This window comes from Myotis nattereri, assembly GCF_964212035.1.
Source record: "Myotis nattereri genome assembly, chromosome: 1".
In the NCBI taxonomy this organism is placed as follows: Eukaryota; Metazoa; Chordata; class Mammalia; order Chiroptera; family Vespertilionidae; genus Myotis; species Myotis nattereri.
Window position 1 is genome coordinate 200912724 of NC_138075.1, and position 12612 is coordinate 200925335.

Below are 12612 nucleotides of genomic sequence, written 5' to 3' on the forward strand. Positions count from 1 at the left end.
TGTGAGAAGCAAAGATAGTACATTATTCTCTCATGCTACCATTATTTAGGCTGTTTTCTTCTACAAACCAACTCCGAAAACCTCTATATTTCAGTTAAAAATATAACACCATTTTCCAAGTCATTCTAGCTCAGTTTTCTTTAAATTCCATTATTCATTCCTGTAGTTCTATAGATCTATCCCTTCCTTTACATTCCCACTGTTTCTTAAATACCTAATTCAGACCGTCATCACCCTATGTTTAGACAACAGTCTCTTTTGGTCTTCCTATAGCCAAATCTTTCACTTCTTTCATGTGCATCAAGGGAAGGGTGGTGAAAATGCCACCCTCCACCACACCACCCCCAAGTGCAGACAATAAGTAGGTACGCTGTCTGTAAGAAAATTCGGAAACAAAAATAAAACTAGCTTTTTTTTTTTTTTTTTAATCATCATGTCCCAGCAATAATAATGTCAATGATAAAATGCTCCTCTCTGAAGAAAATATTTGTTGGCCTTAGTTATAAACAATGGCTGCAAGGTACGCTTGAGTTTCGTGTGTTTTTTACTAATCCTCATTTAAGGATATTTTTTCCATTGATTTTTTTAGAAAGAGCTGAAGGGAAGGGAGAGAGAGAGAAACATCAATGTGAGAGAGACACATCGATTGGTTGCTTCCCACAGGTGCCCTGTCTGGGACCTGGGCCAGGGATTGAACTTGGAACCAAGGTACATGCCCTTAACCGGAATTGAACCCAAGACTCTTCAGTCCAGAGAGAGGGCCAATGTTCTAACCACTGAGAAAAACTGGCTAGGGTGACACTTGAGTTTTAATAACATATATATAGCTTGAAGTTGGCACATTTGAATATTTATCCTTTAATAAACAATACATTTCATATAAAAGGTACTTAGGAGAACTCCCAGTTATAAAGTCTCCCCGGGCACAGGTGGGCTCAACTACACGTTTCTTTCAAGAGTAAGCTCATAGCAATTTGAAATCATGCTCACTTCAGCAGATTATGTGCCCAACCCCTGTGGTACAATAATATATTCCTATATTTAAACAGATTAGAAATAAACAATAATGGTACAGCGATTATAAAATCAATGAAACAGAATGTTAGTCCAATTCTATCATTATATGTGACTTTGAGTATGTATTTAATTTTTCAAACTGTGAAGACATTTGAAAATCATTGCACTTGATTTCCAAAGGAACAAAGACATAAACAGTATGGCAATTTCTGAATTTAGTGTAAAATGGGATTTTTATGAATCTCTGCCAAATTTATCTTTACTTTGAACATTTTCCCTATTTGTATAGCAGTTGCTTCATTAAACAAAAAACAATCTCAAAACCCAAAGCTTTGCCGAAACCGGTTTGGCTCAGTGGATAGAGCGTCGGCCTGCAGACTGAAAGGTCCCGGGTTCGATTCCGGTCAAGGGCATGTACCTGGGTTGCGGGCACATCCCCAGTAGGAGATGTGCAGGAGGCAGCTGGTCGATGTTTCTCTCTCATCGATGTTTCTAGCTCTCTATCTCTCTCCCTTCCTCTCTGTAATAAATCAATAAAATATATATTTAAAAAAAAAACAAAAAAAACAAAAAACAAACAAACAAAAAACCCAAAGCTTTTAGAATTAAAAATTGAAGACTGTTCTTCAATCAATATGAGTAAAGATAATTAGATAAATCTGGGTATAGTGTGCATTGAGCCTAAATAAAAGAAGATAAATTCTAAAGATATTGACAAATTTTAGAAGTTAAGCTGTAACATTCATTACTGTGCTCAACCAATATGTAAAGATATTTTTTCCTTTAAAAAAATGTATGTTGATTCTATTATTTTTACTGAGTTATAAAATAGAAAGTTCAAAAAAAGAATATTTTCATTGTCTGCATTTTTCCCTAGCCTTTATTATTATTTAAAATGTTTTTATTGATTTGAGAGGAAGGGAGGAAGGGAGGGAGAGAAAGAGAGAGAGAGAGAGAGACATCAATCAGTTGCCTACCTCCCTTCTCTACACACCCTGACTGGGAACCAAACCTGAAACCTGGGCATGTGCCCTGATTGGAAATCAACCAGCGACCTTTCAGTGTACTAGAGGATACTCAACCGAGCCATACTGACCAGGGTCCTAGACTTTTTTATTACAACTCATCCCACTTAATTATTTAACATAATTTTGCCATATAGGGGGATTATTAAAATAATCTTCACAGTTGCCAAATACTAAGTAAGCGTAAGCCACTACAAATGAATGTTAATTACTGCTAAGTAAAATGACCCTTGTCCCCGACACCCCAAGACGTTTGTTTACAGATTTCTTACTCAGAGTCATCCTTCAATCCTCTCTCCCTCTCCTCCTCCAATCTTCTCAGTGTTACCAAGTCACATATCATCTATTTCATTTTTTAAAATTCATCCAGATCTTATCACTGCCTGTACCACTGCCTTTGTTCAGATCATTTTTTGCCCAGATTATGCAATAGTCTTCTAAGGTCTCTCAACTTTAATCCATTCTCTACATTGCTACCAAATTGAATTTTCTGAGAATAATCTGATTAAAAGCCTGTCATTGTTCCACACACTTACAGGATAAAATTAAACTTCTTAATATGAAATTTAAAAACTCCCACAATCTGTCCCCTACCTACATCCCATCCTGAAGACTTCATTACTGATCTCACTGTTGGGAAAACTGCGCCTCCTTTCTTGATGTGGCAACACATAAAATCCTCTTAAACTGGATGAGATTATCTTTCAAAATCTTTCCTGTAAACCTCTTCACACTGCTGAGATTAATGCCCTGTTCCCACAGAAGTTCCTGCCTATCACCCCCAACTATTGAAGTGCTCAGCTGTCTCATTTACACCTATATTCCAAGTGCTTGGAACATAATACACACCCAAAATAAATATCTGTTGAATAATTAAGAAATACATAAGTGACTGACAACTGTATAAACTAACCATTCAAGATCCTCTACAATTGAGGTCTATTCCATTGGTTCTCAAACCTGAATATGCCCCAGAATCAGTTGACAGAAGACACTTCTAAAAAAAATAGCGATTCTTGTCCCCATCCCAGATGTATTCAATCAAAGTTTCCAGAAGCAAGGGCTAGAAAAACTACATTTATAAAATTGCTGCAAGATTAGATAACTGACCCAACATCACTGCACTACTTATGCTTAAATGTTCCACAAATATTTCATTCATTGTTTCAATAACCCATTACACAAATTTATCATGGCATTTATTTCAATTTATGTTTTATAATTACATAAAATTCAAATGTAACTTTCTAGTGTTTTGGTTCCAAGCAAAATCTGGATGAAAATTCCTTCCCCATGGACCCCTGGCTATGGGTAAAGCTGTCTGACAATTGGTCCTATGTACTTTTTCTCTGGTGGTATACTCTGTACACTATATAAAAATATCCTTTAATTTTGCTAAATGTAAGCCATGGATAAATATTACACTGAATGCTTTTCTGGCAATTCACAAAGAATCATGCTCCAATAAAGTTATCCAAGAATATTTCCAAGACGCCTACTCATTTGCAGTCAGGTCAGCATGATGTAATCCAAACAATGATTGGGAGGAAATGAGGAGACTCAGAGAGGAGGGAGTAATTTGGCTTGGTTTTGCCACTTTTCTAGTTATATGATGCTGTACATATAATTTATATGGATCTCTGCTCCCTCTCTATAAAAATAAAAAATGTGTTATTATGTTTAAATGAGAAAATACATGTGAAAGTAAACATTTTAAAATACTAACCGAAGTTTGAAGTTTGAGTATTACTTTTCTTAAACCAACAGATTGTCTTGGATTTTTCTCCCTTCTCTTCTCTTATCTCTGAACAAATAATTCCTGTATTTATCTGAAAACTAAGCTTTCTACTAACTCATGCTCCAGGAGTCTTAGAAAGCAGGACACTGGTCTTTTGAAAAACTCTGACAAACATTTCTTCCTGTAGCTGGAGAAACTGAGAAACAACATGTAACCACAACTTCTGCAATGCTCTGGTTTTCTTAAACTTTTTAAGTTATGCACATTTTCCGAATATATGAGTAAAAAATTAGTAAAGCCATAAAAATAAAAATATGTAAGAGCTCTCATAATATTCATATTTGAATGCCAGCACCCATAACAATGCAGCCACAGCAAATAAGCATATAAAAATAGTGATTGGCAGAGTAACAAGGCAAAAGAAGTGGTCCCTTAGGTGGAAATAACAGCAACCTTGCAAAGTTAGGTTCATGCAGATTAGCAAGTCAGAACCAAAGCTTTATCATTTAAGAGCTGGAAAACAAATACTTAAAACAAAATGCAACATTCTTTATACTAACTATACAAAAAATAAAAAATATTCATTCATGAATAAAGTGTATAAAACTTGCTATTATATTTAGAATGATATACCAAAATAAAAAGGCTATTAGGAAAGCAGTATGTAACACACACGCTAATAAAAATACTTACACATATAAAGTTTTATGTATCAAAGACATATGTAAAATTTTAAGAAATATAGATAAAATTTTGCTTGATAATATATTAATTTTAAATATGAAGCTTTAAATATTTTTATAAAACAAACTTTAATGTTTAAATATGCAAATATTCTGGATTTACTACTTTGCAAATACATTTTTGTGAACAGTGCTATTCTACACTAAAATGTTTGTGACATTTCAATTACAAAGAAGCTTCACTACAGCTACAAATATAAAAATAAACAAGTATATGCAATTTTTAAAAAAGGATGGTACCCTACTTTCTCTTCTGCCTGTAAATTATTCAAATATTGAGACACACCATTATGAAACTACATACATATTTAAACACTTAAAAGTAAATTAGTAATCAGATTTTTTATGCATCCCTATATTTTTTCCTTAATTATCAACTGTTGGGAAAAAAAATTTAAAACTAATTCATCTACAGAAAAAATTCTAGTGAATCAGCAGGTTTGTTCAGTGGTAATTCTATCACTAGAGATGGCGAGTAATTATCATAAAGTTTAAGATATGGTTAATATACTTTTCTATTATTAACAATTTTATCCTAGTTATCAACCTTTTTTCTTCTATTTTTATGAAAAACTATTTTTCATTTTCATATAGCTTTGAGCTGCTAGAGTAGTTCAAATAAGGAGGATGTATAAGGGCATAAGGGAACAACCCTGAGTAAAGAGTTGGTACTGATAATGGAATAAGGTAAAGAGGATACAGATATAGCTGGTTTTACCACAGAGCTGGGAAGCTGTTTGGAGATATACTGTGTAAAGTTTTAAGAAACTCAAAACTTAACAATTCAAACAATGTCTAAAAGCAACTTTGAAAGTCAACTACACACAATGTTTTGGATTATCTGTGCATAGGGTGTAAAAGTGTAGCTTACAATGTATATGAATTTTATTACTTAACCTTCTTAATGGTATAAAATTTTATTTTCTGTTGTATTAACACTGTGATTGCTTTTTGTTGTATAAAATTTTATTTTCTGTTGTATTAACACTGTGATTGCTTGGTATAGGCAAGTATACCAAGAGGTGAAAAACCCAGAAACGGGATTTCTCAAGTGCCAAATTAACTTAATTTGCAAGTTTAGAGGCACAAAATCTATCACCATTGTAGGGATAAAAGAGCTTAAACTGTATCTTTACTTTCATTTTTAAAGTTTTTGTGAATCTCTATTTTCTTTACCATTTCATATGAGTAACATAATGGCACTCTTTATCATAAGACCTAGAATACTAAGTTTAAAATTTAATTTGGTAAAAACAACATGTTTTTGTATGTAACCAGCCAAATCAATGCAGTATACAAATTTCTGGGTAACCATTTTCCATTGTGCCTTACATCTTAGAAAAAAACAGAAATATTATTTCTGAAAAATGTTTATGTCTTAGTACTAAACCATGGATGTGACAACTCTTTAGGTGGACTTGGGCCCTTGAACAGGTTCAACATGGGTTTGAATCCTAACTTGCCACCTATAAGTTTAACATCAGAGATAAATTATTTAAGCATTCAAAGCTTCAACTTTTTAATTTGTAAAATGTGTTAATATTTGTACCCAATTCATAGAACTGGTTTGAGGGGTAAATAGGATTTTTCATGTACAGTACAGTATGAGGATTTCTGTAATATAAGTAATATCATATGCAATTGGTAAATAAGAGAAAATTTACCAATATTTTCACAAAAGTCATTTGGGTTCAATGTATTTTTTCCTGGTCTGTTATTTTTGAACCACCAAGTAATAGCAGCTTGACATAAAGTACATGAAGTTAGCTAACCACCATAGAATCAAAGAGAAACTGAAAAAGAATTGAATGCTTTCTATTCTGTACTACTCAATAAACAAGTTATAAATGGAGCAAATAACCTCAGGCTTGTATCTTCTTCCTCACAGCTTTGAGGAAATGAAGAAACACATCACAGTGACCATTGACAATAATACGATACAAAAGAACTGAATGAGTCAAACTACAGCACTGATGTGATGTGGGCTGTGGGATACATGGCATAAATGCTGAGTATTTCTAAGATTGTAGAAATAACTGTGATAGTTTGTTTAAAATTGGCTTGACTACTATCCTAGTTATAAGCAATACTTTTTGGAAAGTGTTTCAATCTTTTTTAATCACCTTGCACAGTAAAGCACACAATGCCCATTTACTCCCACATCACTTCTTGGCTCGGTTTGGCCTCTCTTTCTTAGAAGTTCTTTCTGAGTGATTCTCTTTGATCTTTATGTTGCATATGTCTCCTAATTCAACAGTCTCAACCCTTCCATTCCATTAAGTCACCTTTAACTATTTTTATTCAATTATTTGTTCAATTCTATTTGTTCTATTATTTGTTGGAGTTCTTTATTCATTAAAAACTGAAATGGCCAAAACCGGTTTAGCTCAGTGGATAGAGCGTCGGCCTGCGGACTGAAGGGCCCCAGGTTCGATTACGGTTAGGGGCATGTACGTTGGTTGCGGGCACATCCCCAGTGGGGAGTGTGCAGGAGGCAGCTGGTCGATGTTTCTCTCTCATCGATGTTTCTAACTCTCTATCTCTCTCCCTTCCTCTCTGTAAAAAATCAATAAAAATATATTTAAAAAAAACAAAAAAAAAACTGAAATGGTCTTAATTGTGCTAGTATTTTTATAGGATCACTATTTTTATTAATGCTCCAGTAAGAAAGCTGTTTGGGTTTTAAGTGATCTGTCCCAGGACCAATGTCCCCCTAAGTCCTGTCATTTTAATGTGCAATATTACAGAATGTGAGGTTTTAAGACATATATATGTATATCAACATATTAAATAACTAGCCTTTGCTTATTTTCAAATTTGGAGAGACCAGCGTTTTATATAGGTATAAGTATTGATATAATTGGGTATGTTACAGGGACAACTTTTAAATTTTAATATAACTATGATTACCTTATAACAAGTAATAGCTTACTACATTTTACTGAATAGTTTAGTACAGCTACTCAGCACAAAATTAACATCTATAACATGAGAGGTACTTACTGGCTGAAGCCTGAGGTTGCATGCGAGGTATTCCTCCATTTGGCACTTGAAAATTTGAGTCACTTCTGCTGCTTTTCACTGAGTCAACTTGTGTATTAGATGTTCGGGACAGGTTTGGAAGACTGCGTCTTAGTTTTTCTATGACAACATAATTTTAATTAAAAATAAAAACCATTTTCTCACATGGAAAAAGAAAATATTAATCAGCATTCAAAATCAAATTTTAGTATTTTATATATTTTAGAAGAGTTAACAGGAAGTACACATCTTTTATCAATACACAACTCAACCCAGATTATATAAATGAGTAAAATAAGAAGAACTTTAAAAAGAACTATAGCCCTGGCCAGTTGCTCAATAGTTAGAGTGTCGGCCCAGGACCTAAGGGTTGGGGTTTGATTCCTGGTCAAGGGCATGTACCTTGGTTGCAGGTTCCCCAGCCCCGGTAGGGGCACATGCAGGAGGCAACCAGTCGATGTGTCCCTCTCACATCGATGTTTCTCTCCTCCCCGCCCCCTTCCACTCTTTCTCTAGAAATCAATGAAAAAAATACCCTTGGGTAAGGATTTAAAAAATAATAAAGATAAAATAAAAATAATAAAGATAAAATAAAAATAACTATAAATTATTCATTTAAATAAAAATCTACATACAGATGACTTTATGAGTAGAACAAAGCAAACATAATCAAGTAAAATTAAACTCACTTTCTCCTTTACTTTTGTATTGATTCACTACTAATAAAACGGTAAACTAACTAAATTCTTGATCTACTTATCTGAAATACAAAACCTTGGTAAAAATTGTCAATTTCATACTGAAATATGAAGGACAATTTTTTTTTCCAGAAACATTTGATTACCTTCGTTTTTCACATTGCTTGTCTGTAAATCCGTGGGATGACCTTGAAGTGAAAGGCGAGGTTGCTGTAAGCGGCTAATCATAGGCTGTGGGGACACTCTACTGTATTCTATTCCCCGAGCAGGAGATCGTGAACGAGGTGAGTTTCTGGGTGACTGCTTAGGTGATGGTCGCGGTGAATTGCGTGGTGATGGTGAAAACCTGTTAACAGCAGGGTATACTGCATGATGCATACTGTCATCTTCATCATCTAAACTCTGTGCATCAAGTTCCTGATCACTAAAAGTACCCCGTCTTGTAGAATTGCAAGATGAACCAGAACTGCGCCGAGATGTGGTGGCTGCATATTCTTGCCGGAGACCTGACAATAATGAATGTGTAATTTTATTTAATTATATTTTTAAACATTCAAATATTTTTAAGGTTTAAAAGCAAAAGATTATCATTGAGAAATTCAAACAGGGTATACAGTGTAAAGGAAAACTCTCCACTTGAATCATCTTAGATAGCCTCCCATATAAGGATGCATAAACCACACCTCAAAGATTATTTTTAAACTGAAGGAAGTTTTATAAACCTTTGCCCAATTTCAACATTTCTTCTTGAATCTGAAATCTATCAAGTAGAACCAGAAACTTAAAAATATTTCTACTCCTAGAAACAGTAATCCAAATTCGAGATTAACATTATAGGAATAGTGTGGGAAAACAATTACTGTCTAGCCAGTAAAGAAAACAGTGAGGCCCTGGCCAGTGTGGCTCAGTTGGCTGGGCTTTGTCCAGTGCACTGAAAGGTTGTCAGTTCGATCTCCAATGGGGGTTCGGGAGGGGGATGTGGGAGGCAGCCAATGGATGTTTCTCTCTTTCTCTCTCCCTTCCTCTCTAAATATCAATAAAAAATCTTAAACAAAACAAAACAAAAAAGAATACACAGTATTCTAAACAAACTTCCTGAATACCAAATCATTGGATTGGTTAATCTTATTCAAGAAGATGATGAAGGAGCCCTAGCTAGTTTGCTCAGTGGATAGAGCGTCAGCCTGCAAACTGAAGGGTCCTGGGTTTGATTCCAATCAAGGTCACATGCCCAGGTTGTGGGCTCCATCCCCAGTAGGGGGCATGTAAGAGGCAGCCAATCAATGATTCTCTCTCATCATTGATGTTTCCCTCCCCTTTCTTCTCTGAAATCAATAAAAATAAAAAATAAAGAAGAGGATGAAGGAAACTTCTATCCCACCCTGAGGAATTCAGTATTTGGGCATAAATGAAATTTCAACTGCTTCATAACCCAAAGTACTCCCTATGTATCTTGATACCTCCAGAAACACCCAAACAAACTTACAAGCCCTTCAATAGTATAAAAACTTCTAGAATAAAAACAATTGTTGCTACATATTATAAAATGAGAACAATTATAATTTTTAAAAAAAGAATTTAGATATTTTGAGCAAGTCCTGCTAACTATTAGCAGTCTGGTCTAAAAGATGTTAGAGTAGCATTCAAACTTTTTTTTTTTTAAATATATTTTATTGTGTTTTTTTTTTATAGGGAGGAACAGAGAGAGATAGAGAGCTAGAAACATCGATGAGAGAGAAAAATCGATCAGTTGCCTCCTGCACATCTCCTACTGGGGATGTGCCCGCAACCCAGGTACATGCCCTTGACCGGAATCGAACCTGGGACCTTTCAGTCTGCAGGCCGACGCTCTATCCACTGAACCAAACCGGTTTCGGCAAGAGTAGCATTCAAACTTTTAAGTTATATATTCATACAGTATTCCCTCCTTATTCACAGTTTCACTGTTTGAGGTTTCAGTTACCTGCAGTCAACCATTTCTAAAATATTAAATGGAAAATTTCATAAATAAACAATTCAAAAGTTTTAAATTGCATGCAGTTGGGAGTAACATGATAAAATCTCATACTGTGCCGCTCCAGTACTGCCTGGGGTGTGAATCATTATCTCTCTGTCCAGTGTATATGCTGTATATACAGTACAATAATATACTTTGAGAGACCACATGCATATAATTTTTATGATAGTATATTGATATAATTGTTCTTTTCTATTAGTAGTTATTGTTAAACTCTTACTGTGCCTACTTTATAAACTTTATGATAGGTATGTATGCATAGGGAAAAAAATAGCATATATACAGTATCAGGCATCCACTGGGGGGGTCTTGGAAAGTATCCCCAACTAAAAGAGGGGGTACTACTACACAAAGAAAGTGCTATCAATATGGTCCTCTCAAATGGTGAGTGAGAAGCACACCAGGGTATCTATAAAACTACAGACTCCCAGGGCCCACCTAGCCTTTCAGTCAGGTTTGGGGACCACTAAAGTAACCAACAAGTTACTTAGTGTCTTATAATAGCAAACATGGCACTAAAGTTACCTAACATAAGACAACAGATCAGTGAAAAGAACTCTGTTTTAAAAAAGAAAAATCCAGGACCCTTTCCCCCCTCTTTACGTGGGAGTCTATTCTGTGGGACTCTTCCCTCTCCCCATGTGGGAGTCTGTACTTGTTCTTCAATAAATCTCCACCTTTACTATAAAAAAAAAAGAAAAGAAAAAGAAAAATCCAGATTTCACTGCAGGCTCTCCACTAACAAGGGGAACTAAGGGAGCCCCAGTCACTATGGGATTGCACGTCTCTCATACTAAAAATGAGGGGGCTTAACTAGGCAACAGTCCAAATCTGTAATTCTACATTTCTACTGCCAAAAACCTGGAGAAACAATGTTGTGAAAAAGAAAATCATTCTTTTAAAAAAACAAAAAAAACACGACACTGGTGTTTTTAAGGAAGAATCATACACATTTTTTAGTATCTTTTTTTTTTGAATTCACCAGGAAAATAAATATTTGTGCATGTAGACAGCTTAGAAAGGATTATTAAAGTAAGGCTAAAATTTTTATTATTTGTTACCAAAGCACAATATGAAAACTACAGCAAATAGTTGGCTGTGTTTCTAACAAAATAGTGGTGTCAAAAAAGTCAAGGTTCAAAGAATTGGTGAGTTTACTCTAAGTTACAGTTGGGCAGCATTCTTTATTCTCTTTTTCACATCCATTATGATAACTAGCCCCTCACTAGCTGACAATACCATAGTCTCAGTTGAGGTGCTATACAAAATTACAGAAGAGAGTACCACACTAATAGTTTCTAGGGCTGAAGATAAATAAAACAAGCATCAAGTCTTTCTGTCTTTCTAAGGAAAGTTGTGTGAAAATGGGAAATGAATCAGCAGAATAAGAACATTTCCTAATAAATGTTATAACTTGATAATACTACATATTTATATAAAAGAAAGGGTCTAAGAAAAGGTCTTGAATTAAATTACAGCAATGCTCCATTACCCTCAGCCCACTGTCACTGTGCAATTTGTGTTCAAAGGATCTTTTTATTATAAAGGCTAAAGGGATCACTTTAGAGACTGCTTATTTCACAATTAAGTCCACGGCATCTGTAATAAAATGTATAGGGAAGAATAATATTATAACCAACATCTTACATTCAGATGAGAGCCAAGGCATAAACCCTTAAAGCAGTATGAAAAATTGTGTGCTTATATACATTTTGGGAATGACAGGGGACATAATTTTTATTGGATTTTCAAAAGTGTCTGTGACCTAAAAAGTTGTAAGGACCACTTTGCAAAGCAATATCACGTGCATCATTTAATTTAAAGTCACAATTCCAATGTTCTCATAAAGGTCTTATTTATGTTCTACTAGAGGCCCGGTGCACAAATTTGTGCACAGGGGGTGTGTGTGTGGGGGGTGTCGATCAGGCTGGGCAGGCCAGGGGGAGGGGCCATGGGAGGTTGGCCATCTGGCCCCGCCGCCGATCAGGCAGGTTGGCCGGCTGCAGTGCGCATCATAGCGACTGGTGGTTCAGGTCGCTTGGCTTTTATATATATAGATACCATACATTCTAAGGGAGGTGATATTTATCACAAGGGAATAAAAATTGCTCCTTGGTATGTGAAAAAAATCTTAGTGACCATAATAGATTGTGTCCCTCAAAGTATATAGAGACATAAAGCATATCTGTGGTCTTAAAATTTCATGTGGGGCAGGGGAAATTTTTAGATTTTAAAATATCTAAAAAGGCATCTTATTGTAGCAACAATGAAAAAAAGGTTGAGAAACACTGGTCTACATTAAAAAAAACCCAAAGTAATAGCGTAATAACTACACTAGTGAGTTTTAGTGCAG

General features: G+C 35.0%; 1 protein-coding gene across 2 annotated transcripts in view; it reads right to left on the reverse strand.

Moving 5' to 3' along the window:
• The window catches only part of SLAIN2 (SLAIN motif family member 2), a 72426-nt gene that overhangs the window by 25565 nt on the left and 34249 nt on the right, over positions 1-12612 (reverse strand). For both annotated transcript variants that reach the window (XM_081097657.1, XM_081097656.1), the window contains exons 5-6: positions 8389-8748; positions 7527-7664 (exon numbers count right to left, since the gene is read on the reverse strand). In XM_081097657.1, the coding sequence (XP_080953783.1) occupies positions 7527-7664; positions 8389-8748 (498 nt within the window). The remainder of the gene's footprint in view (positions 1-7526; positions 7665-8388; positions 8749-12612) is intronic.